This window comes from Nannobrachium achirus (assembly GCF_963921795.1).
Source record: "Nannobrachium achirus genome assembly, chromosome: 9".
NCBI classification, from domain to species: domain Eukaryota; kingdom Metazoa; phylum Chordata; class Actinopteri; order Myctophiformes; family Myctophidae; genus Nannobrachium; species Nannobrachium achirus.
The window spans coordinates 23,199,754-23,226,548 of record NC_137818.1 but is presented as its reverse complement, the minus strand read 5'-3'; the positions used below and the strand labels follow the sequence as shown (position 1 = coordinate 23,226,548).

General features: G+C 45.8%; 1 protein-coding gene across 1 annotated transcript in view; it reads left to right on the top strand.

The window, feature by feature from the left end:
• The window catches only part of bsna (bassoon presynaptic cytomatrix protein a), a gene marked incomplete at both ends in the record, with an annotated part of 202,253 nt that extends 181,924 nt beyond the window's left edge, over positions 1-20,329 (top strand). The window contains 8 exons of the mRNA XM_080732459.1: positions 863-1,832; positions 5,520-8,091; positions 9,012-9,103; positions 9,556-9,964; positions 12,570-12,898; positions 16,865-16,958; positions 18,140-18,271; positions 20,289-20,329. Coding sequence (XP_080588585.1) covers positions 863-1,832; positions 5,520-8,091; positions 9,012-9,103; positions 9,556-9,964; positions 12,570-12,898; positions 16,865-16,958; positions 18,140-18,271; positions 20,289-20,329 — 4,639 coding nt within the window. The remainder of the gene's footprint in view (positions 1-862; positions 1,833-5,519; positions 8,092-9,011; positions 9,104-9,555; positions 9,965-12,569; positions 12,899-16,864; positions 16,959-18,139; positions 18,272-20,288) is intronic.
• Positions 20,330-26,795: the final 6,466 nt, after the last annotated feature.

The following is a 26,795-nucleotide window of genomic DNA, read 5'->3' as shown; positions in this document are numbered from 1 at the left end:
TGTGTGTCCATCCATGTGCAAATTGTGTGTCTGTCTGTGCATGTGTTTATAATAAACACATGCACATTATTATGTATTATGTTGGGTGGTTGAGTGAAAGTGTGGTTTACGCGACAAATACTGGCCACAAGACTTCAATAGACCTGGGGAAGCCTTTTATTAGATTATTGAATCATTAATTCTGCGAAACAATAACAAAACAGCGTTCTGTAATTAAAAACCTAGCCACATGTGTTTGTGATGTAGTAGCTGACAAGCATGGTGTCATGAATAATTCATGAAAATATTTCACACATATGCAGAATAAAAAAACTAAAAACTGCAACTGCAACTTGTTGCTGCAAAATGTTTTAATTGTAAAAATCAGTTGTCTCACTGTATAGTAGACGATGTACAAGCACACAACGCCTCGCACCACGAGGCATTGTGTGCTTGTAGATCGGCTATTTTCACTAGTTTTGTGAAGAGGCAGGGCTTTGATTTACGAAAAAACATGCAAATTTGAAATTGGAGATACAAGGTTTCTGCCGGACAGTGACGATATGTAAATCACCTTCTCAACCAGTAGTCCACGAACCACCTTGTAGTTTACATTGGAGTGGCCCTTGAGGATTGTTTGAAGTGCTAATGGACCAGGACTGAGCTCCAAAAAGGTTGAGAACCACTGCCGTTTTTCTTTCCTTTCACTTCCCCTCCGGCTGCTTTCTTCCACACTGTCCTAACTCATACTTTTCTTTCTTGCTGTTTTTTCTCCTCTGTCCTTTCTTCCCTCCTTTCTCCACCTGCTCCACTCGCTCCCCCTTTTGTCCGTTAACGTCTCCTCCTTCTCCCTCCTCCCTCCACCTGTCCTGTCCTCCTCCAGGTACATGATGCGTCACCGTGACCGTAGCAGCAGGAGGCGGGGCCGCAGCGTGGACTGTTCCGTTCAGACAGACGACGACGAGGACAAGGTGGAGTGGGAGCAGCCGGTCCGCCGCCGGCGTTCCCGTTTCTCCCGTCACGCAGAGTCCTCCGCTGCCCCCGGCACCGCCAGCAGCACCGCCACCACCACCACTGCCACCACCGACACCAAAACTGACGCCTCCAAGATGGTGTCTTCTAGCATCGCTGTCCAGACCATCAGGGAAATGTCCTGCCAGACGGAGGCTGAACATGTGGGACGGGGAGGCATCTCTCCGGCCATCCACGTGACCGTCCCGGACCCCAACAAGGTGGAGATCGTCCACTACATTTCGGGCCCCGAGCGTACCCAGAAAGGCCAGAGCCTGGCCTGCCAGACCGACCAGGAGGCACAGTCACAAGGGGTAGTGGCTCCCCAGATCAGCGTCCCCACAACCGTCAGCCCATATTCGTCATCCACCAGCGGCTCCGGAGCCCAGCAAGCCGGTTCGGCTGACCCTGTGCTGCACCAGCAGCGGCAGCAGCAGCAGATCTCGGCGAATGCGGCCAAGTTTGACCGGCGGCGGCCCGATCCCCTGGACATCAACTACCAGCCCCACAACCACCTCCACAACGAGTCCATCTCTAGCATCATGCGGCAGCAGCAGGCGGGGCCCCCCAAGTCTCCCCAGGTGCTCTACTCCCCCGTCTCCCCTGTATCCCCCCACCGGCTCCTGGAGAACTCTCTGTCCAGCGAGAGGCTGAACAAGGCCCATGTCACCCCCCAGCAGAAGTCCTACACGGCAGAGTCGCCCCAGCGCCATCCCTCCATGCCTCGGCCCATTAAGAGCACCCAGAGGTCAATGTCGGACCCCAAATCTCTCAGCCCCACCACGGATGAACACACCAAGGCCAGGTTGTCCCTGTACCAACAGCAAGCGCTGCAGAGCCAGGTAGAGTCACGTAGACGCACACTTGCTTACACATTTGCACAAGTGTGCACAAGCTAGGCTGAGGTAAAGTTAATAACACACACACATAGACATATCGAATGTACTGTAATCGGAAATGTTGATTTTATGCTACACAATCTTGAATCTCATTTGGAAAGCCGTTGCTCCTTGCCCTCGATGCATTAATAACCAGAAGCTCACAAAACACAATAAAATCACAGAGGCCATTATTGTTTTTGTTTAATTTAGTACAGAATTCTACACTGTTGGTGGGGAGAAAGTGAAACCTATGACCTGAATGATATTTTTTATAGGCCTACCACTTTCAACGTGGCATCCATATATTATGCATTTCTTAAAAATGTTTGAAAATAGCAAATATTTCAGATGTACTTTACAAGCTCGGTGCAAGGCATTGTGAGCTTATAGATCTGCTATTTGCTATCTTTGGTATAAAAAGGGTTTAACTGTTCCTCGTCTTGCTGGAGACGCCTCCGGACCCCCTTCAAGGACCCCACTTTGAGAACCACATTAATAGATACTGAAACACCATATATGATAATGATAGATCTCACGTGACTCATGGAACTTTTTTACTACTTTTAAATAACTTGACTTTACACAGTTCACATATTGCAAAAACATAAATCAGTTTTTTTTTCTCTCCATAGACGTCAGGCAGGCCTGCAATTTAGATTGTTGTTGAAGTACATATTGCCAGCAGCATAAATACTGCATGTCTCTGTATGACTTTGATTGAGACTGTTCCTTTGATTCCACTTTGCTCTCTTTTAAATTTTTCATGAATGCTATGAATGTTTTATGGCTGTGCTATAATGACTAATCCGTTTTGATGTGTATGGCCTTTTCAGACTAAAATGTTGTCTTCAAAAATCCTCTCGATTATGAGGAGAATTTGAACAGATTTGTTGCTGGTGGGGGAAAACGGACAGCTTCTCTTGTGAGACGACTGAAAGTAAAACACATGCCAGCAAGCCATTAGTCATTTTAAAAGTTCTGAATACAAAGCACTACTGAAGTATGGTGTGCTTCTAGCCACTTTCAATTTGGTGTCACTGTTTTGGCCATGCCAGTGCAGGCAAAATAATTTACCTTTTAAATCCTAGTGAAAAATCCTACTAAGCTGACAATGTGTCACGATGCAACGTCTTATGAGCTTGTAGATCTGCTATTTACGCTAATCGGCAAACATATTTAGTGTAGGGCTTACTGTAAGTGGGTCAAATTCTTCAAAGTATTCAGTTTGTTTCGGTCCACTCAAAAAGATCCTAATGATAAACTGCAGAAACGTGAGAAGACTTGATGCCAATTAGTCGTGGTTTATTAACCTCCAAAAGGAGGACCTGTTGTTTGCAGGTAAACAGTACTACTGTAAGTGCTTTACTGTAAGTGTAGAACACAAGTATCATTATACCTCGTCTCAGGCACGTGCACACATAGACATCAGAGGGGGCTTGAGCCCCTGCCCCTTTCCCTGTCTATAGAAAAGTGCCCTCTCCAGACCATGGATGCAGCATTTACTATGGTGAAAGAAAGAAAATCTTTAGTGGCCTGGTTCACTGTGGTTCACTGGAAAATATTTTTTTTAAATTGAAAACTGAAATCAAAGTTCATAAAAAGTGCATGGTTATATTTTCTCTTAAAGTTTTACTATGTAACTTTTTTTATAAAACAAATCTTAAAATTCTCCTAACTATTAAAACACAAAAGTTTTAGAAGATCCGCGCCGTGAATTTCAGCCTGTAAAGCCTTCTCTATATATGTAAACTGAGATCCTTGCCGGGGACCGGATCTCGCGCCAAAATTGCGTCATCACACTACCGGCCAATCACAGCGAGGGTTATACAACTGCCGGCCAATCACATCGCATCTTGAAGTGGGGTCGCCATTTTGTTGTCGCCGGTTTGTACCATCCAGTCTCTAGGTAATTTCGCCTACCAGGCAGGGTGAAGGAGTGTATCTCTGGAATTACTGAACGCACAGGAACAAGGGACCCCTCCAAAGATAGATCTCAGCGAGGTGGAGGCAGACGCGGGGGTCTGAAGGTACGAAAAACGGCCGAAAGACGCGGACGCGACCGCGGTTCGCTATAGGGCTAATGACCACTAGGTGAGCAACTTACACAGTATGGCTTTAAGTATTGTGTGAATTGTGTGAATGGCTTATCCCTTTTGTTGCTCATGGATTTTTATTTCTTTCAGGCCACATACAGTAGTATTGTCTTTGTAATCCCCAGAGCTGTGGAGTATTTTCTTTTTCTGCCCACTCATAGATAGAAGATAAAGTAGTCCCCATGGGGAATCTTATCTTGTACAAACAAGCATTGCTGCCCCCGCACACATTGACATGACAAGCAGTACCAGAACACACTGTGCTAACTTAGCTAAAATATAATTAAAAACAGCTGAAGTCATATCTACAGAGGGCTTGCTGAATTAACATGATGTGGAATTCACAGATACCAGCATATACGCACAACCCCCGGAAACGTCCTGTTAATTATTCAGACAAATTTGGCCAAAGGAGACCCACGATTATCCAAATCTGAATCAGCCACGAACGTATGAGGTTCACATAAGGATTATGGAACAATAACAACCACATGGTAAACAGTTTACAATTAGCACTTAATGTTTACTGTAGCGGTTCAACACTATAAAGGTGTGTGATCATTTTTTTCCATAAAAGGGAAAATGAGAGAAAAAAAAACAGTCCATCAGCAGCATTTTATTAGTTCATCCAGATAGAGCAATCAACCAAAGGGATAGGATGCCATGCAATAAAAGTGGGTTTCTACGGCTTTTAGAAGTAATCGACATGATTATGGGACATCTGTTAATTCAACTGGTGACATTAATAAAGTCACCAGTTGAATAAACAGATTTGATAGTGGTGCAGTAATAATATGCTCAGAAGACGTTTAATTGTCAAATCCCAAAGGGAGGCTGTTAATCACTCAATTAACTGTGTGCTCCTCATGTCTTCTAACACAAGCTCCACTCCTGTTGTCCTTCTGTCTGTGTCTCTATGTGTCTTCATTGTACCCCATGTATGTTCCTCGTCCCCCATGTATATCCGGGGCCTGTCTTTTCATCCTTCTTTCTGTTTCCCTGTCCCCTCCATTGTTTCCTCTTGTGTCTTTCACCTCTTTCCTTTCCTTTCCACTCTCTCTCTCTCTCTCTCTCTCTCTCTCTCTCTCTCTCTCTCTCTCTCTCTCTCTCTCTCTCTCTCTCTCTCTCTCTCTCTCTCTCTCTCTCTCTCCCCCCCCCCCTGTTATGTATGTTTTTTACCTCCTGCCCTTTCCATTTGTTCTGTTACTTCCTACCCTCTCCATATTCTTCCTGGGCCCATTTTGTTTATCCTCTTGTTTTATAACCTCTGTTTGCTGATTTACTCCTTGCCATATCTCCTGTTTGTTCTCTGTCTGTTCCCTTCCTCTGCTCTACAATTTCTGTCTTTCTTTTACCCTTCTCCTCTTTCTCTCCTCCCCTCTTCTACTTCCTCCTTCCTCTTTTCCTATTATTCCTTCCCCTACCCTGCTCTATCTGTCCATTCCTTGTCTGTGCCTCACATATACTACCCCCTCTTACATCTACCCCTGTCTGTCTGTGTCCCCTATCCCACCACTTTCCTCTCTCTGTCTCTCTGTTTTGTGTCTCCCTCCAGCTGGCTGCCCTGCAGCAGAGCTCTCTGCTCCGAAAGGTGAAGCGCACCCTGCCCAGCCCGCCGCCAGACGAGACCACCACCGCGACCCACATGCCCATGCTCACACCCGCCCTGCCACAGGTCTACCTGCCCTCCGTGCCCAGCCTCAAGCCCGGCTCGCGGCAAGGCAGCCAAAGCCAAAGCCTGGCAGCCAAAGCCAGCCTCCTCAAAGACCTCACGCACGAGCTGAAGGCCGTGGAGCAAGAGTCAACCAAGCTGAGAAAACAGCAAGCTGAACTGGAGGAGGAGGAGAAAGAGATTGATGCCAAGCTCAGATACCTGGAGCTGGGCATCCACCAAAGAAAAGAGACGTTGGTGAAGGAGAGGGAGAGGAGGGACATTGCCTATCTGAGGTGCATGGGTGACACCAGGGACTATATGTCTGACAGTGAGTTGAACAACTTGCGCCTGGCAGCCGCGGCGGCCTCCTTCGAGAGCAACGGGCTGCTGACGGCCAGGCCGAGCACCGCCCCGCTCAGCCAGTTCCCCAGTGACCTCAACACCGCTGCACAGTACCCACCCACCTCATCCTTCCTCTCTTACCAGTATCCTCAGAGCCAGCCGGCAGCGCCGACACAGCCGGCGAGCGCACCCTACCAGTCCTCCACATTCAACCAGCCTCCCTACCCATCAGTGTCTCAGGCTCAGGCACAACCGCAGCCAACACCTCTCCAGAGCCATGTACCCCCTCCACCATCCTCCTATCAGCCTCAGACCTCCTATCCCTCCCACACCTACCCCCAGACCCAGCCACCCTACCCCCAGACAGACATGGGGATCCCTGCCGCCCCCCAGGCACAGCCCCAGCCGAGCCACACCGGCTTTGGGCCCGCGCAGCCCGGCCAACCCCCATACCCCACCCACAGCTCACCCTACCCCAGTGCTGTGTCGTCCTATTCCAGCCAGAGCACCCCGTACCCTGGGCAACCCCAAGCTGACATCCTCACTGTCCACCCGGGTAGACCTAGGCAGACCTCGCTGGCCGATCTGGAGCACAAGATGCCTACCAACTATGAGACCATCAGCAACCCCACGGTGGTCGTCACTACCACGGCCCAGGACGCCACCTACTCCAGCTCGGCGCCCCCTTATGGATACACTGGGCCTACAACCATGGCCAGCTCCTATGGGCCTTACGGCTCGGCACCCGTTTCTAGCAGCTACGGCGGCTACTCCTCCATGCCGGCCAGCACTTACGGCCAATACACCACTCCAGCAAGCACATACGCCCCTTATACCACAACAACAGCTAACACCTATGGGTACACTACCACCACGGCGAGCAGCTCATATGGCCAGTACAGCTCGACGGTTTCCAATGCCTACGGACATGCCGTCGACAGCCCTTCCACCTACGGCACCGGGGACGCAGGGATGTACGGCACGCCTGGCCTGGAGCAGAACATCCCACGGAACTACATGATGATTGACGACGTTAGCGAACTGACTTCCAAAGACGGGCTGGGCACGATGACAGGAGACATGATGCACCACCATGGCGGGAGCAGCGGGCGCTACCCGGGCGATGTCCACGGTCACCACGGCGGCACCGGCTCAGCGCGCAGCAGCGGAACCTCGTATGGCCGGGAGGAGGAAGCAGCGACGGAAGAGCTGTACGACCACCACGGCAGGGGTAAGAGCAGCTACAGGCACGGACCACTAGGGGGCAGCAGCAGCAGCAGCAGCGTGAGCGTGAGCGCTAGCATGGGTGGGGGATCCCCCTATTACTATGACTACTACGACTACAAATACGGTGTCCGCTCCGGGGTGCAGAAACCCACGTCCAGAAGCCTTCTGGCGCCCGCCGTCATGGCGTCTTCCAAGCGCAGCAGCAAGCACAGAAAGCCAGGGAGCATGGAGCAGAAAATCTCCAAGTTCTCGCCCATCGAAGAAGCTCGAGACGTGGAGGCCGACCTGGCGGCCTATTCATCGGCGGCGGCCGGCGGTGTGGGGGGTTATCCTGCCTCCCGCGTCCGAGGGCGGCAGCTGATCGAGGACTACGGCTTCAAGCGGAGCACCTACGAAGGCCAGACCGCCGGCACCGCGGCCGGCGGCCACAGCAGCCGGCGCTACGGCATGACGATGGAGGAGGACGATCGCATCTACTACACCTCCACCGGCCGGTCGCGCTCCACCGGCTACGGCATGGACAAGATCTCCTCTCGGGACTACCCCGCGTACCGCAGCCGCTCCTATGAAAGGGACGACCGGGGCCCTCCCTCATATCGGTCGGGCTACAGCTACAGCCGCGGGCGCCACCCAACCCGGCAGTACTCAGAAGAGGAGAGCCCCCTCAGCCCCCTGGGTGGGAGGTTTGTCGAGAGGTCGGGGCGCTCGTCCAGCTTAGGGCACGACCCATACGACAGTCGCAGCAGTAGATATCAATATTATTACGATGGCCAATATTACGGCTCCAGTCACTCGCTTCCGGACGTGCAAGACCACATACGGGACCTCCCCCGGACCCATGTCTACAAACCGGACGATACATACCTTATAGACGATTACCATTGTGCTGTTTCAGACAGCGAAGGTAATTGTTGGACCTGAATGCCCAGACCAGTCACAGCACTTACCTACCTACTACTGCCCCCTCCACCGTATCATCGTAAAAGTCCTCCACCCACCGAGAGGCTAGGGTCAGGGGAGAAAAGGGAGCGAAAAGACACAGAGATAGATAGCTGTTGCATGCTGGTTTGTTTTCTTTATGTCTTGAACGTTTGCTGGGAGCTCTGAATACAGTATATCATTGGACTGCTGTCTGTCTGTCTGCCTGCCAGCCTGTTCGTCCGTCCCTCCGTCCTTTCGTCTGTCCTACCGGCCGGCCGTCTAGTCGTCTTTCTGTCAAAAACTTGCATGATCGTTCGCCTTGATCGTGTTCCTTTATGCTTCAAGTTGATTGAAATCACATTTTCGTTACAGGTGCAATTTGTTTTTCCTTTTCAGGTTTTCCTCTCCTTTTGGACTGATGTGTGTTTTATGTATTTTGATATCTTTATTTTAATGTCTACACTGCATAATGTCCATCACAATACACAATACAATACGCAATACAACACAATATTTCTTTGTCGGTGGTGGTGGATTGATTTCTTATCTTGCTTCTACTAGATTCAAGTTTAAACTAATACGAATATACATTTTATAAAGCAAGTATGTGAAATGACTTGCCAGGTCAACTTAAACGATTTGATAGCTCAAGGTGGACATTTTTTGCCGTGTATACTTTAAACTTTTTTAATTGTCTTGTAATACGGTGAAGTGCTCTGGTATTCTGCATGAACATAAGTTTATTATTTTTTATTTTCTGCCTTTTCTCCTTTCTGTTTCTTCTTTTCTTTTGCATGTGGGTGGTGGTCTTCTTCTTGTTTCCTCCCTCCTTCCTCCCAGCCTGCATGCCGCTGTCCCCCAACGACATGGAGATTGACTGTGATCTGCTCTCGGTTTCTAAAGCCTACCACCTGGGCCAGGAAGAGACCGACTGGTTCGAGAAGCCGCGCGCCAGCTCCCGCCACTACCACTCCTCCTCTGGGAGGAGCCGACATGTCGCCAAGCAACAACAGCAGGCACGTGCACACATACAGTAGACATCAAAGGGGGCTTGAGCCCCCTGCCCTTTTATCCGTCTGTAAAAAGCGCCCTCTCCAGACCATAATGCAGTTTTTACTAAATCCAAATGCCCTCTTTCCATGCCATACCTGAAGGCAGCATTCAAGAGAATTTCCTTGACCAAACTCTCCTGAACTTGAATGCGGCATCTTATGTTGAAAGGATTTCCCTCATTTGTAGAAATCCATGCCGTCTTAGACCACATCTCCAGTATTGACTTGATTATGCTTAGTTCAGTGTGGTATCAAACACCGACAATAGCCGACCTCCAAGCTGCGACGCGTTGTGAGCTTGGAGGTCAGCTATTTTCCATGTTTTCACCAAAAGGTCCTTTTAGAAATCTCAGCCCCTGCCTCTCTAACATTCTCTGCACGTCCCTGAACAACAGCAACCACAGCACACCTACCATGACTACGATGAACCGCCTGAGGAGGACCTGTGGCCCCAAGATGACTACGGACACAGTGGAAGGCATTCGTCGTCGCGTGACCACCGCCACCACGGCAGCTCCTCCGGCCGGCATTCCACCTCGACGCGCCACACAGACGACCCCTCGCGGTCTTCCAGGTCCTCCAAGAGTCACCCCAAAGACCCGAACATGCGCCACGACCCATCGGGGAGGTCGTCTTCCTCGGGCAGACGAGGGGAGTCGCGGTCTGCGGGCTACCATTCCTCGGAGTACTCGCGAGACCCGTCGGGCCACCACCACGGCCAGAGGTCTTCCAGAGGGGCTGATCCTCATCGCTCATCCCGCAGCAAGTCTCAGCAGCCCGGGGACCTCCAGGGACAACCTCCAGGTATGTACAGTATGTTATTTTGGTCAACTGCTATTCATATTTGCACCTTTGTTAAGCCAAAGGCACATTAACTAGGATGTTGGTGGTTTTGTTGTTCGTTCAAATATTTACACCTTTTCCAATTCACCTATTCATATTTAAATCTGGTTGATTTGGGGAGTTCATTCATATATTCATACCTTGGTAACCTTCAGCACTTCAAGAGTTTGTTTATTATGCTTTCTTTGTTTGGTCGTTCATTAACACCCAAGGAGCCAAACTCGTTCAGTAACGAGTTAAGGCCACTAGGTGTCACCACGCCAAAAGGAGTTGTCTCGTCCCTGAACGAGACAACGAAGGGTTAACTGTACGTGCAGCTGCCTGCCCTCTGAATGACCCGAGTCCATACGTCACCCCGTAGCAGAGAGAGAGAGAGGGAGAGAGAGAAAATGGCAGAGGCTGGTTACATTGATTTCCATTCTACTCTGAAACATAAAAAGGGCTTTATCTCTGAATGAGGTGAAAAGAACGCCAGGGAAGCAGAGATCTGATTGTTTTCACGGCGACACTATAACGCGATGGTCGGCTCCCGTTTGGATTTTAGTTTCGCGAGCGTTTGTAAACAAAGGGATTATCTTCCTCAATCGTCAGTGGACACCCACGTGCACACGCACGAAGCTTCCGAGGCTCTTCAAAATAAAGCGTGAGTGAACGGCGGCAGCAGCAACAGCTAGAAATGTTATAAACCTGAGCAGCCCATGTGTTAATGCTAGAGAACATTTTTCTATAAACTACTGAAGATGTAAGGTAATTAACCCATTCTGGTATTTGAAGCTTCATAAATAAAACATCGAGCTTTTTTTTTTTATTATTTTTTATTAGAGCCTAATGAAGATCGTAGATCGGCTATTTTCGGCTAGCTTTAGTGTAGAGGGGGAAAAGAGCAGACTAAGTACAGAGTGAAAGATCAAGTGTTTTAAGTATTGACGGTTCAAGTGGTTAAATATCTGAAAACACAAATTTCCATGATTGCAAAATAGACTGATGATTGTGCTGTCAAAAGATGAAACTATATGGAATCTATGAACAGGTTGTGGGGGTCCCTGCTTCATCTCTCTCTCAACTAAGGGGTCCTTGGAGTGAAAACGTCGAAGACCCCTGCCTTGGACCATACTTTGAAGGGTTTTTATTGTGCATTTTAATGTTGCACTAAATTACAAATGAATTTCAGCCTTGTCCTGCAGGTTATTATAATTCCACCTGCACAAAATTGTAATTTGTTTTCTTCCTTTATGTTCTATCGCTGTGCAGAGAAAGCGCTAGACTAAGCCCCTTCGTATCGGCCCTGTCATGCATGGTGCCCCTGCTTTCTTGAGCTGTGGATCTCCTGACAGGAGAGCCAATATATTTTAATGAGCTTTGGTCTCGGAAAGAGAGGCTAATTTCTCGTTTGGGTTGTGAGCTGAAAAGGTTTTAATAACCCTCGCCGTTGAGTATGTTTTGTTTTATTTATTTATTTATTTTTTACAATCAAGGGATGTACCCTCAGGGATAAACAGAATTTAATTAACTATATCAAGTGTACCGTTTTCCATCTTGGGGGGGGGGGGCGGCGGGGTATGGGCTGGTCATTCTTCTCTAACGTGTACTCTGTGTACTTACAGTAAAGTGGAATAAAAAATAAAATCACCAAAGATTATGTTTTCGCCTGTTTATCGTCACTGTCGGGCAGAAACCTTGTATCTCCAAGTTGCAAATTTGTAATTTTTCTTTCGCAAAGCAAAGCCCTGCTTCATCATACAAGGCTGTCGCACAGAAGTATAGTGAAAACAGCAGATCTACAAGCACACACAGATCGGCTGTTTTCACTAGTTTAAATCATTTTTAAAATGATAAATACAAAACAAACGGTTTCGGACATACAAGGTTTCCACCCGACAACGACGTTATACTGTACGAATGTCTGGGTGTGTGTCCACAGCTAATTTCACAAACTATGTTTGTTCATGCTGTCAGTAGGGCCCCAGGAAGACACAATTCTTCAAAGCTGCCTTTTGGTGACACTGTACCATTCTGCTTTATGTTTTGGCCTCTTGAACTGTAGGTTTTACTATGAAAAGTTCCCTTTCCCTGGATTCTGTGGTTCATGATGCAACTCATCATACAAAATGCCACAACCATTTGGGTCCCCCTAACTAGATTTTCCATCATTTATAGTATAGTATTTTCTATTTATTTATATTTAAAAAGGAAACATCCAATAAATCCCAAATTGGAATCTCATGTTGAAGTGCCTCTATACAGTGCACCTCCAAAAGCGCTTTCACTTCTGACCATACTGGGTGTGCCACAAATGAGAAAGGTTGAACAGTTTTTCTCTGTCATAGAAACTATTCGCCCCCTCCGCAGCTTACTCAGGACATGACAGCTGCAACCCCTTCTAGATGTCATCTTTACTGCCCTCTTTTCTGGCTAATAAAACAGAAATGTCAAAAAGATGTATGTGGTATACATTGATGCAAATAATGTTATTTCTATATGCTGCTACCAGCTGCAGAAACAAACTGCTGCATTTTCTCAACTTAACCTCTTGTTTATCTTACTCAATTTCTGTCTCCTGATCCAGGCTCCTCCAGATCAGGCAGCAGCTCGGCCCGGGGACAAGGCTCAGCCGGAGTGCCTCCTGGCTCAGGGAGACAAGGCGGTCCTGGTTCACAGACCGACGGAGCTCAAGGCCAGAGGACCCAGCTCCAGCAGCAGGCCCAGGTATCAGCAGCCAGGCCTGGACCGGCCAGTGTCCCTGGAACCGCCGGCCCCCAGCAGCAGCCCCCAGCCCAGGGACAAGGCATGGGCATGGGGCAGGCCAAACCAGGACAGATGGGGCCGGCCGCTGGAGCAATGGGGCCTGGAGCCAGGCAGGGGCCAGGTCAGACGGGCCCCATGACAGCCCCCACAGTGAGTACAGACTGGGCCAAAACCAAGAATGAGCCGTAACATTTGAGACAGGGAGGGATTCAAGAGAATTAATGTCTCCATTGAAGAACAAGCTCACAATACAAGATTTATATGCGGATGACACCACAATCTATTGCTCTGTCCCGTCATATCTGAGGCTGTATCCAAATGACAAAACACATTCAATACCATTCAAAGTAATAATAATAATTAGTATTTCTAAATTCAAAATCCAGCGTTCTACTATGCATCTAATTACTTCATTGCAAAACAGGGTGATAGAGGTGGTATCATAGGTTCAAGGTTTCTACTACTAGTGAAACGCCTAACCTATCTGAGACTATACATGTCTTGTTTATCCTATTAATCTGTATCTGAGTCTGTATCTCAAGCTGAACATGTATATCTTCTGTTTACTAAAGAGAGACCTGTTACTGAACAATCACTCTATACAGCAATGAATCTATTCTAGACAGAGTTAACACTAACATTTTAATTTTTTAACCTCCCCCTCCTTCAATCCTTCCCCGACCCATCTCCTTCTTTTCCTCTCCTCCCTCCCTCCCTCCCTCCCTCCCTCCCTCCCTCCATCCATCCATCCATCCTCCTCCTTCACCCCTTCCATCTCTTCTTAATCCACTCTAACGCCTTCTCTAGCACAGAATAAGACCTGCTACATCTAAGCCTTTTCACAGTGTTGATCTGAATTCTGCCACCCTAGTGTTGGCAGGGTCTTATCTTCATGATGTGATTAGCACATTGGCAGCTGATAGCTCAATCTGGCTGATTCACCAGGTTGTAGCGAGAGAGAGAGAGAGAGAGACCCAGATTCACATTTCAAATGTCACCTGACAGACATTATATAAAGTTGTATATAAGTGATCTCTTTATGAAAGTTACCCGTATACTGTAAGTTACCCATAAGATCCATGTACATGGAGATATGGGCATATTGGTTGGATCGAAATTGTTTCATACTTGTGCAAGTACAGTAAAGGCAGGGGAAGCAGCTAGAACCAACTTACATGGTTACTAGGCTTACTCGGTTACTCATTATGTGAAAGTCCTATGACGTCTATGACATCATACTTACAAACCCTTTTATGCCCATATATGGAGATCCCTGTCTGTAGAACCAACCGTGTGCTGTGATACCCCAGACATGCGTCTGTGCATGTCAGTATCTGTCTCTCAGTCCTTGTCCCCTTTTATGGGCATAAAAGGGATTCTATTAATGTAGTTGCCCTAACAGGCATGATCTGGGAATCAGATGTAGAGGTCAGCTCCATATATGGAGATCTAGGTGATGATCCAGTCATCTCCATGTATGGATATCCAGGGTTTGATCTTTGATGAGGTGATGTCACGTTATGTCACAACATCTGCGAGAGACACAGGAGAGAAAACAGAGTCCTTTCCCGTTATTAAAAAACAAACACTGTTATTTTCTTTGTTAGGAGAACTGATACATCAATAACACCAGGAATTATTCAACCAACTGGCTTGTTTCATGACGCATACTCACTCTGTGTTTGTTTAGTAGTTTTAATCCTTGCAAGCTTTGTTTCCGGGCATATTACACCTTTGTCCCTTGGACAGCTCATCGGCTAGAAGTTGACAAGGGAATGTTATTGCGACCGAAGGTCGCAGTTAAGTATGTAAACCGCCACATCCTGTCAGTAGGTGCGGCCGCGATTCCTGAGCCTGAGCTCCCCGCTGAGGAACGGTCGATGTCGTACATTATTGACCACACGGCTGCTGAAGTCCCAGTCAGCCGACAGCCTGTTGAACAGCGACATGGACACTGCTCCTCACCCGGAGCCGCCCAGGAGCCACACCTGGCTGTATGGCCTGGGCTCTGGGCCTAAAGACACAGACGCTGCTTCCTCGGCCCACTCCCATCACCATCACGCACCACAGACACACAATCCCTTCCTCTCGCCAGTCGACAACAAAGTGGAGGAGTACAGCATTGACTCGGCTACAGACCTGACAGAGACCTGTTCAGTGGTGGACGGTGATTGGACCAATGGGACCATGGTGGATAAAAACTCCTCTACTCTGAGCCTCAGCCAGGCCGAACTGGAGCACATCTCCACAGAGCTGGCCAATAAGGATCCGCACAAGTCCCAGGTGCAGCTCAGGTACCGGCTCCATGTTTTCATGGAGGCAGGCTGTCTGGAGTATTGGCCTCATACCTCGAGAGGTTAGCATCATCAAGCAGGTGATTGGCTTCTTGGACAGCCCTGAAGTTACCCCAGAAACCGAGCAGAGTATTCATAGCGGCTTATCGGCTGTTGATGTACCGGTATGGGCCTCCACTTACTGCCTGGGTTACAAGCCCTTCCTTAACCTGATCCGGCCTCAACTTCAGCAGCTGATGGAGACAGCCTGAGGCCTTTCAACCCACCAGTCAGTCATCCAAGCTAGGTGGCCCTGAGGGGCTTGGGGGCCCTGCTTTGCCCCGGGCTGAGGACAGCCGAGGAGGAGCGGCTCCCATGAGCCTGTCTCTGCCCCCCCACAAGCCCCCCGGCGGCTTCCCCAGACCACCCTCCCGAGGACTGCCCCCCAGAGGAGACTGAGGAGCAGGGGGAGGAGGAAGGAGTCTATGATTGCACCTTGTCCTGAACTCTGGATATGGATACTGGAGGGAGAAGATGGTTCAAGCAGTGGAAGACTGGAATGTGTGTGTGTGTGTGTGTGTGTGTGTGTGTGTGTGTGTGTGTGTGTGTGTGTGTGTGTGTGTGTGTGTGTGTGTGTGTGTGTGTGTGTGTGTGTGTGTGTGTGTGTGTGTGTGTGTGTGTGTGTGTGTGTGTGTGTGTGTGCACGCGCCTGCTCGCTCATATGCACGCATGAATGTGTGTTTGGACATGTGTACAAGCACGTGTAGGTAGACATGCCTTTGTGTCTGTATGTTTGTGTCATATAATTATTATTATTTTCTAGATTGATATTGCTATGCATTTCATGTACTGACGTTGATGTATTACCTTGCCTATTGTATTGATGTATTATCTGTTCATTGTAAGTCGCTCTGGATTTAGAGCGTCTGCTAAATGCCTAGATTGTAAATAGTAAATTGTAATGTCAACAAAATTGAGGCGTTACAGACGTTACAGAAGGAAGGACGTACTTACAAGATGTGCCGGTTCTCATAGTTAACTGCGACCTACAGTCGCAACAATGGAATGGAAACATCCATATGATGCAGGAGTCTGGAAATGTGTCCTTGTACGTTGAAATATATCTTTGAAAGAGAACTCGTAAGCAATAAATCTAGCTGCTGTCGCATTGTCATTATTCCATCTGCAGCCTCATTCACTTTAACTTTCATGTCGGCTCCATTGCGTGATTAAAATTCATTGATTAACTGGCTGCGAGTGATGAAATGCCAAATGCCAAATTGGATACGATGCATCACATCCGCTGTAGTCAAATCCACGTAAATATAATGTGTGATTATTCAGCACCGGATCATTGTTGAGTCCACTGCTGCCGTGTCTGTCGACCTGACCCTCGGCTTACATGGTATTATAAGCTGGGTTCCCAAATAAATAGTAAACCAGACACAGAAAATGATCGGACAGATGCATTTTAACCACATGAACCCTACAGCATCCCTATTCTGGGGCAAGCTTTCGGTGAAGACATTAATTCATGGCTCCCTCTCTGTGTCTAGTCTCCCTATCTCGTCTCAATCTCGCAATGTGTTTCTCCTCTCTCTGTCCATCTCAAATTTCCTTTTGTTATCTCTCTCTCCTTCCCTCTGTCCAATTCTCTGTTCCTCTCTCAGTCTCTTCTCTCTCTCTTTCATACACACACAACAGGGAGATTCCGATCTTTTTTTTTTTCAACTCTCCCCCTTTTCCACCTCCTGCTCTTCCATTCTCCTTGTCTGTCTCTCTAAATTACTTTTTCTCTTTTTCACTTTCCCTCTCTCTCTTTGTCTCTCTGTCTCTCCAGCAGGCCAAGATAGACACACCTCCAGTGACAGCCATTGGAGCCAAGGCAGCCCCCGCCACAGCTGCAAAGACCCCACAGCCCCCACTCACCGGCATAGGTACTCACACGCATGCACTCATGTACGCGCACACTTTTATCTGTCTGTCCGCAATCTGCGAATTCTCATACAGACAGATGCAAATACACTTCTGAATAGCCTGAGTTCTGTCTCTCTGTCTCAAACACACACACACACGCATGCACACACACATGCACGCACACACGCACGCACGCACGCACGCACGCACGCACGCACGCATGCACGCTCGCGCACACACACACACACACACACACACACACACACACACACAGCTCTCACGGCACGTGCCTAGTCTCTGTCACTGTCACAATTTCTCTTTTACACTTCAAATGCACACACATTCAATGCTCCCACGGTGGCGGCTGTGTGTGTGCGTGTGTGTGTGCGCGTGCGCGCACGCACGCGTGTGTGTGTGTGTGTGTGCGTGTGTGTGTGTGTGTGTGTGTGTGCGTGCGTGTGCGCACGTGTGTGCTTGTTATGTAATCAGAGTATATACCGGTACTCTAATCTGATCTGGGATTAGTCCACACAGTGTCTGTCTGGATAATCTCACACGGGACGACACAGAAAGGAAGTTTCACTTCCTCACACTGAGAGCTCACTGTTGACTCAAAGCATTGGCCTGATGTCAACACTAGAAACCACATCATTAAATGGATTTGTTTTCAAACCTAGACAGATTCTTTCCAGAATTCACTTTCCGATCATTTTACGACCGATTTGCTGGCCAAATGTTATTTATTTTCTAGGAGCTACATAGAACAAACAATTCATTAGCCACTAAGAACATATCGTCACTGTCGGGCAGAAACCTCGTATCTCCAAGTGTATGTTTTTTCACCAAGTAAAGCCTTGCTTCATCATACAAGGCCGTCGCACAAAGGTAGTGAAAACAGCTGATCTACAAGCACACAACGCCTCGGGGTGCGAGGCGTTGTGTGCTTGTAGATCGGCTGTTTTACTAGTTTAAATCATTTTTAAAATGATAAATGCAAAATGAAGAGTTTTTTTACATACAAGTTTTCCACCCGACAACGACGATATACAGTATATAACCAAGATGTACCATGTATCATCACCTTCTGTCCCTTTCTCTTATGTCATGTTCATCTCCTCATCCTCCCTTATTGTCTTTCGATCTCTCAACCCCTCCTCCTCCTATCCTTCCTCTTCCTCTGTCTCTCTATGTATCCATCCAGGCTCCAAGGCTGCTCCTAGACCAGGGGGAATCGGCAGTGCAGCTGCAGGTCAACCAGGTGCAGAGGGCACCATGTTCTCCAACATGCTGCCTCTAGGAGGAGCCGCTGAGCAGGCTGGCAAACTGGGAGAAGGTAAGGCAGAAGAGCAGTTGTTGTCTCCACCAGCCGAAGGCATGGGGGAGAGTATGTTTTCCCCTCCGTCCGTCCGTGTGTCCGTCCGTCCGTGTGTCCGTCCGTCCGTGCGTCCGTCCGTGCGTCCTCGCAGTTTGTGTGCAGCTAATCTCAGTCGCCGTTGGCCCGGTCGCTGCCAAAGTGAGCACACACATTCCCTGGATGCCAATCTAGAACCTCTGCCCTAAATTTTTCAAATGGGCTTTTTCTAGTGCCACCTAGTGGCCGATGTTCGCAAGACACATTTCTGTGCACTACTCTTACAGATTTTGTCCAAAAATCCTACAAATCGGTAGGCAGTATCTCGACAGTCATGTGATCGACACGGATCTGTCCGATTTTTCATATTCCATCCTGATTGGCTAAGATTGGCTTCCAAAGTTTGTAGGATTGAGCCGTTTAGAACAAAATGCCTCAAATCCCAAACGCAAAGTGCAATTATCATGAAATCGCGTACAAATGTTCCCACTAGGTCGAAGAAGAAATGCCACTTAACATTTTTGAAATCAGCCTCATGGTGGCGCTATAACAGGCCGATTTGTGGTTTTACCTATAACTCCATCGATCAGTTTCAAACTTTGTAAGTGCATTCCCTAGAGGCTAAGGATAAACCTTTGCCCTGCATTTTTCACATCAGCCTTTTATAGCGCCACCTTTGGGCCGACTTATGTAAAACACATTTTTGGATATTACTCCTTGAGATTTTATCCAAAGATCGCGCAAATCGGTACACAGTATCTCTATAGTCATGTGATCAAGTCCGATCCGTCTGTATTTCATATCAAATTCCATCCTGATTGGCTAATATTGGCTTCCAAAGCTTGCAGGATTGCTCCGTTTTTGAACAAAATGCCTCAAATCATCTACGCAGCTTGCGATTACCGTGAAATTTGCCACACATATTCCCACTAGGTCAAGGAACAAATGCTACCTTTTTCACATTGGCCTGTTATAGCGCCACCAGCAGGTAGACTTAAGCAAAACTCATTTTTGGAACACAATGCTTCAAATCATGCATGCAGCATCAGATTGCCATGAAAGATCTAAGGTGAAGAACATATGCCACCCTTTTTACATTGGCCTATTATACAGTAGCACCACCAGGACGCACGGCCTGGTGGAGACCTGTGCTTGGAAGAGCACTGCTTCTAGTTCTAAACTGTTTTCACACTGGGACCGTGTATACAGGCGTGGTCTTAAAGGAGTAGTTCACCCCCAAAATGACTTTTTTTCTATTGATAACTCATGCCATAGAGACTTTTTTGTATTTGTCGCATGATTTGATTACAATAAATTCACCCCCATTGATTCCGGATGGGGACCCAAATGCATTTGGTTCCCCATCCGGAATCAATGGGGGTACATTTACCTTTTCACTGTAAAGAGTGTGGCAAGAGTTTCAATCATCTAGGTTAACTGAAGAGTCACCAGCATGTCCACACTGGAGAAAAACCTTTCTATTGTAAACAGTGTGAGAAGGCTTTTTGTCGGTTAGATGAACTGAAGATTCACCAGCTTATCCACACAGGAGAAAAACCTTTCCATTATATTATTTTCCAAGAGCTTAAACAAGAATGACGCTACAGCAGAGCAGGGTCTGTGGTAGGATGACAGTGTGACAGAGTATCAACAGGGGAAGCCCTACTGTAATTAACATTATGCATATACTGTAGTGTCTATTAAAAGTTTGCGTTCAGCATCTAACTGATGCTCACAGCTAAATGAAACGTATTTCAATTAAAGGCTGCCCTTTTTGGATATTCTGTGGGGCCTCCTTCTTCTGTGGGGCCTCCTTCTTGTCACAGCTTGAACCTCACTTGGAGACAAGCGTTTCAGTCCGGTTTCAGTAAACTTGCAATGTTTGAACTGTTGTCACTATGCTGATGGTATGATGATGATGATGATGATATATGATGATGATACATTCAGCAAAAAATATGATGCCAACTCTCCTCTCTTCTCTTTTTCCTGCATTCAGCTATCTCCGGTTTTGGCAAGAAGTTCACCTCTTTATTCTGAGGTCCCGAGATTAAGGTATTTGTATTTAATTGAAAAACAATATATAAATACATAACAAATGTACAGTATCAATGAAAGTATCTTTCAATATATTTCCTTCTTGTTTCAAGTGTTTATTTTTATTTTTATTGAATTGTACAGATAATGTAGGACATTGCGTGTCTCCTCAGATTATTTTTTTACTGTAGTGCTATTGTTGGAATTCATTGAAGTTCCTGATATGAAACATTTATAATGATCTGGAACACTGTTTTGGCAACAGATTCCATTTTTGTGTGTGTTCTCCCATTGTTATCTTTGCACTCTACTTATGTACTGTAAGTGACTATTTACTCTGTTGTTTGTTGACTATTAGGGTTCGTCTGCTTACCTAAATTGTGTGTGTGTGTGTGTGTGTGTGTGTGTGTGTGTGTGTGTGTGTGTGTGTGTGTGTGTGTGTGTGTGTGTGTGTGTGTGTGTGTGTGTGTGTGTGTGCGCGCGCGCGCGCGTGTGTGTGTGTGCGTGCGTGCTTGTGTGTGCGTTTGTTTTCACAGGCTTTTCCGTAAATGTTTATTGAGGACGCCGTGAGGCCATGTACCAGAAAAACCTATGAAATTCCCCTGGTTTTATTTTACTGATAGAGAGAGAGAGCAAGAGAGGAAGGAGAGAGAAGGAGAAATAAAATAACAGAAGGGAGAACTGAGCACACTGGTGAGTACTGTATCCACTGAAACTGTCAATAAGGTTGGAACGGGCTGCATTGATAAAGCATGGAGTGCAGTATCATTTCATATGTTGATTCTAAACATGAAATATTTGAACTGAATGCTGAAAACTCAATCCTTCCTCATTGCAGCCAACAAGGACTGGATCCTTGCAGGGATTCTGCCTGTCCCAGGCCTGAATACACAGTGACAGAGAGACTAACCTGATCTCTCAGGCAGGCCAGACAGTAAGTATCAAGCCCAGAGCACATCTCACTTTATATATCAGCTGTGTGAATCCCAGTGCAAGCGGTTGTGATTTGGTTGCAGATTCAGTTGCAACCAGTTGAAATACTGTGAGTGGAGTGGAGTAGACACTGGTCCTCTATTTCTTGTGCACCTCTTCCACCTGGTGGCCAACGGTGTAATTACATGATTGTGGAGCTATACTGCCTCTTGAGTGCTGGCAGACCTTCTGATCACCCTGAGCTGGCCATCTCTGGCGAGGGTGTATAGTGTAATGGCCGAAAGACCCCATGACCTGGAGGAACACTACTGATGATGCGTCCTAAATTAAAACCTAACCTATGGTGCTTCCCTGTCTTCTACTGTGGTATGGTCCTCATATCCAAGAATTTATCTGGCAGATTGCCTCTTTTTAAGTATTTAATTTGATTTCCCCCCATCCTGTTAGCTAAAAGAGCAGTGATGTATATATACTGTATACATGTACTATATAGTTTAAATATGTTGGTCCATCTGTCCGTCCATCTGATGTGGATGGACTGTGCAATATTAGTTTTTAAGTTTTTACTAATGTGTATGTATGTATGTATGTATTTATGTATGTATGTATGTATGTATGTACTGTATGTACAGTCTATTTGAATGTACAGTATATACTGTCTGTCTGTATGTACTGTATGTATACTATTATTTGATTTGTTAAAAGCAGAGATACTGAGCACAATAAAACTATTAAGTTGTTCCCTTAGGGAATTTGTTCTTGGGCTATGAGGTATATTTCATCTCATACATTTTCCAAAAATATTAGACAGAAACCCATTACTGACTAACTTCCGTTTTGTCTTTCTCTCCATACAGATCCAAGTTCCAAGGACTCTCCTTCGCTATCCATCTTTTGAAGCAGCTCCAGCCTCCTCAGCCAAAGAATCAGACAGCACTGACTCCACATGTACCCTGGGAGTCACCCCTAAAGAGCAGCGGGACACATCTCCACCCCTTTACGACCGCAGAGGATCATCATAGGGGGAAAAAACTAAAAGAAAGAAGCCTGCATGCATTGTTTTTGCTGTTCTGCCTCCACACCACAAGAGAGAGCTTCTCAAATATCACTTTGTATCTACACAGCTGTTGTGACCACAGAAGGAAAGTGGAGTTAATGGGGTTCCAATTTGCCATGTGTAACCCGAGTGCTCTTTGTGGGAATACTGTGTGCTGTCTGTGGATGGAAGTACTTCAATGAGCTGATCGCTCCACTGTTTTTACAGTATATGGGCTACTCGAGGAGATGCTATACCTTGCATCCTAGCACGACGACATGTTAGGATCCTTGCGCCCGTGCTCAAACAACCCCAAAATCGTTCTCCTTTTTTCTGCTCCTCTCAAAGAAAAAAAAAATGAAAAGAAAAAGCGAATGAAAACTCTTGAGAAGCTTCTTAGGTTTTTCTGGTACTACAGATCTCTTATGTCATTACGACTCAATACCCACAGAAAAGGAAATCGAATTGTGGGGGGAAATGAATAACAAATGAATAAGACCATGATAAATGGTGAGACGGACACACAAAAGCTAATTTTGTGTGTCTCTTTCTGGTGGTTTGCTCCGTTTCTATCTACATTCCAGAATGGAACTATTTCAACCCTTGACTCCCTGCATTTTTTGAATGCTGACTCGTTCTTCGTTGATCAAAATGTCCTTCCCCTTCCTTCCTTCCTGCCTTCCTTTCTTTCTTTGATTCCCCCCCTCTCCCCTTGAGCTTCTTGCCATGTCTTTAAAAGAAGTGTATAGTGGGGGGAAATATGTAGGACATGAGAATGCATGGAACTTTAAATCCAAGACCTTACACTGTTCATCATTACTTATCCGAGGCCATAAAGACACTGGGAAATACATCATCGGTGGAATAGATGATAATACTGAAAAAGAAGGAGGAATAACAAACCCACACTGGAAAGTGACAACACAGAAATCTGGCCACAGGAAGAGGTGGAGCCATTGTTTTGGAAAAGGAACGCTTTTGATTGGTTGTTATTTGAGACAAAGCTGAATGTGGCCAGGTTGATTCTTAGCCATTACAAAGCCATTAATATTAACATACAACCACAACGCCTGTGGTGATGTTGTTTTTCTTTGATCATCCCACAACTTTTGGGTTTCAGAGGTTTTTGTTCTGGTTCTTGTTCTTGTTATTTTTTGTCAAGTTATTGTTTCACAAGTCATTCTGAATTTGCCTTATTTGTCTTGGTTACAGGCTGGTTACATTGCCTTAATCACGTTATCTTTTTGTTTACTCGTTTTATTTTGAAGTAACACATTATTTTTTTATTCCTGCATGTTTACCCACCATAAAGTTTATTTTCATTCTGTATTTTTTATGTAATAATGATATTGGCAAGAACACTGGTCACAAGATTAATTTATATTTTTGGATTCACATTTATGTTTATAATTATTTATAGATATTTATTTTTTAATTTATTTTATTTGTTTATAACATTTCCTCTGGCGATTTGTTAAGTTTGTTTATTTATTTATTGCCAATAATTATCAAAGCAATAGTCAGAGTAAGGAAGTAAAGAGCACAATCTTGTGTCATTTTAAAAGTTAGCCGTGGTTCAGGAAAGTGTTGCCTCTGTCTGTCTAGCTTACCACTGGAGTACTGCTAAAACATAGACTACCACACAAAGGTTGTTGTACTACTGCTACTACATTGTACCCTTATCGCCAGACCAGAGTTTGGTACTGTCCAGATCTCTCCCACCTTCAACCAATGACAATGTGTTGGCATCTTATATCGACCAATAAGGAGCAAACGTGCTCCTTGTGTCAGCCAATCGGGTTGTTGTGATCTGAGAGCACTGCAGGACAGCAGAGAGGCACTGAAAAAGCAGAGCATTCGCACACTTCGCAAAAGGAAACAGACTCTGTCCCTCTCCGGGAGGCCTCTGGGTTTCGGTGGAATTCTTCTGACCTTCCAAGATGGACATTCATTGGACTTGGGTCTAGTGAGCAAGACCCGGATCCTCACACAACAGCATGTGTCTTCACAAACAAAAAAAAGTGCACAGAGCACGTGTAAGCACACATAACAAATGGTGTCAAAGATGAAAAGTCTTAACAAATGACTGATGAAACACCCTTGGTTGTGTCACGCAAAGTTGCTGGCTTTTTTTCTTAGTTTAATTTTCTATCATGGCAGCGTCCAGACACAACCCCCCCCCCCCTCCCCACAACCTATCTCTCTTTCTCAGACTGTCAGTTGTCGTGGAAACTTCTCAGGTTCAGTGTTCTCCCTGCTGTCATTCCTGCAGTGCATCATGGGATCTGTGGTCTGGTATTAAAAAGCAACCCACCACCACCAACAAAAAAAAAACAACAACAATGTACTCTGTTGAGGCCAAACAGTTGTGAGGCCTTTACAAGCAAACCAACAAACAAACAACTTCTGCTGTATATTGTCTGTGTGAACGCTCGCTGGGAATCTACGCATGCCGCCCGGCGCAGCAGATAAAACCTCAAAGTCACTTCTATATTGTTCTGTTCCTAATGTTTGTATGTATGTATGTATGTGCGGGGGTGTGTGCGTGTGTGTGTGGAGGGGGAGGGGGGAGTGGGGTTCTGTATGCGTGTATTTAACTATCATCCAACTTGAAGGGGAAAAAAATACAACATAAATTTAAAAAAAGAAAACAAACGTGGCGGGAAGAAAGGCGGTTTCTCATCTCCGACGTTCTATGCAATGAATCATATTTGAGAATTAAAAAATAAAACAAAGGCAAAGGGAAGACAGATAAATAGGAAGTTAAAGTCACACAATCACTGTTTATCACGCCTGAGCAGTAATAATGATACTAAGATTGCTTTGTTTTGGCATTCCTGGTAGATAGAATTAAGGGAATTTTGTGAATTTGTTTGTGTACAATGTAGTCACTTGTATGTCAGGAAGCATAAAAAAGAAGATTTTTGTTTTATTTATGTGATGCTACAATTTGGCATGTCCTATCGGTCCCCTCGCCTCGCCTCTTAAACTGGGACCTTCCTGCAGCCAAAGGGTCTCTTTCAGAGGGTGCATTACAGACAACTGGGAACTGAGATGATTATAACCTCCTTGATGTGAGGTGAAGTGAGGAGATGACAGTGTTGATAGCTGAATGATTGAATTATGATGAACTGAAGTTATAAGATATACTTTGAATAGAGTGTATTGAAAAGGGATAAGAACTCTGGTCGAGTCAGGAAGTTCACAATGAGCAGCCATGTGACATCACTGACCTCTCCTTAGGTCAGAAGCTCGTCAGATCCTAGCTGTAGTGATTGCGCAGTAAACTGTCTGCCATTTTGTTTTGCTTTGCTTCAAGCATGAGTTTGTGGGTACAGTGAAAGGTCTTGTTCAGAGTTTTATACATAGATATAACCTAACCTAAAACATAGATAGAAAATAGATATACGATACAGATTTCGATACAATTCACACTATGGCTTTGGATTTTGTCTGCTCAGGGGTGAAGAAGATGAGCTTGTTTTTGTTTTTATTGTTGTTTTGGACAACCATAGCCCATCATTCACAGCAATTGGCTGCCTGATTGTGCACTTGTTCTATTGGACAGAATGAATCTTTTGAAGAATGTACAGGAAATACGCAACAATAAAGCCAGTTCTAACGAAATAGTTATATATTATGGATAGCACTATATGATATAGCATATATTTAATGAACAATGACAAATGATTAGCAAACCACTAATATGCTGAAGGCCACTAGAACCTATTATCAGAGCCATTCCTATACCTGATCAGCTGGTGTGTGTGTGTGTGTGTGTGTGCGTGCGTGCGTGGGTGCGTGCGTGCGCATGTGATTATGTGTGAAAGAAAGTGCACTGCCAGGATACATACAAGATAGTTCATTCAAATTAAGAGTTTGCAAAAGCACTGTGTGTGAATATTAATTTCTGTACATTAGAAGAAAATACTTTATTTTATCCGAGTTGCCATTTTGATAGCAAAGGCCACTCTAGGAAGGAAATATACAGGATTCAAGCATCCTTTAACACCACCCTCTATACAACCTAAGAATAAATTATCAAATAAGACATTAATATATCTATTTTTTTGTGAAACCTTTAAGAAAGGATCTATTCAGACATATTATTTTATCATACAAATAGTGGATAGAAGAGGAAGAAGCTAGCTGAAACCTATAAGCAAGAAGAGATAATGATGGGATTTATGGTAAATACCTGTAGAGTGGAAATTATATTATATGCCTGCATATATGGAAGAAGGAATTTGCGGATTTGAAAATAACTTGTTTGCGACCTTCATGGATCCTTTATCTTCACCTGACCTGATGTTGACTGCAGTGCAGGCTAAATGGGGAACCAATGTCAGGTCTGTGCTAATTACTGCGTTACCAATTGTTCTCAAAATCTGATTCCGGGAACCCGACTAGTTTTTTATTGTACCTGGTAGGCCTCTGTATTCACCTGTAGTCTGGAGTTCACAGAATTGGAGTTGAAACCTGCAGACTTAAACTAAATTA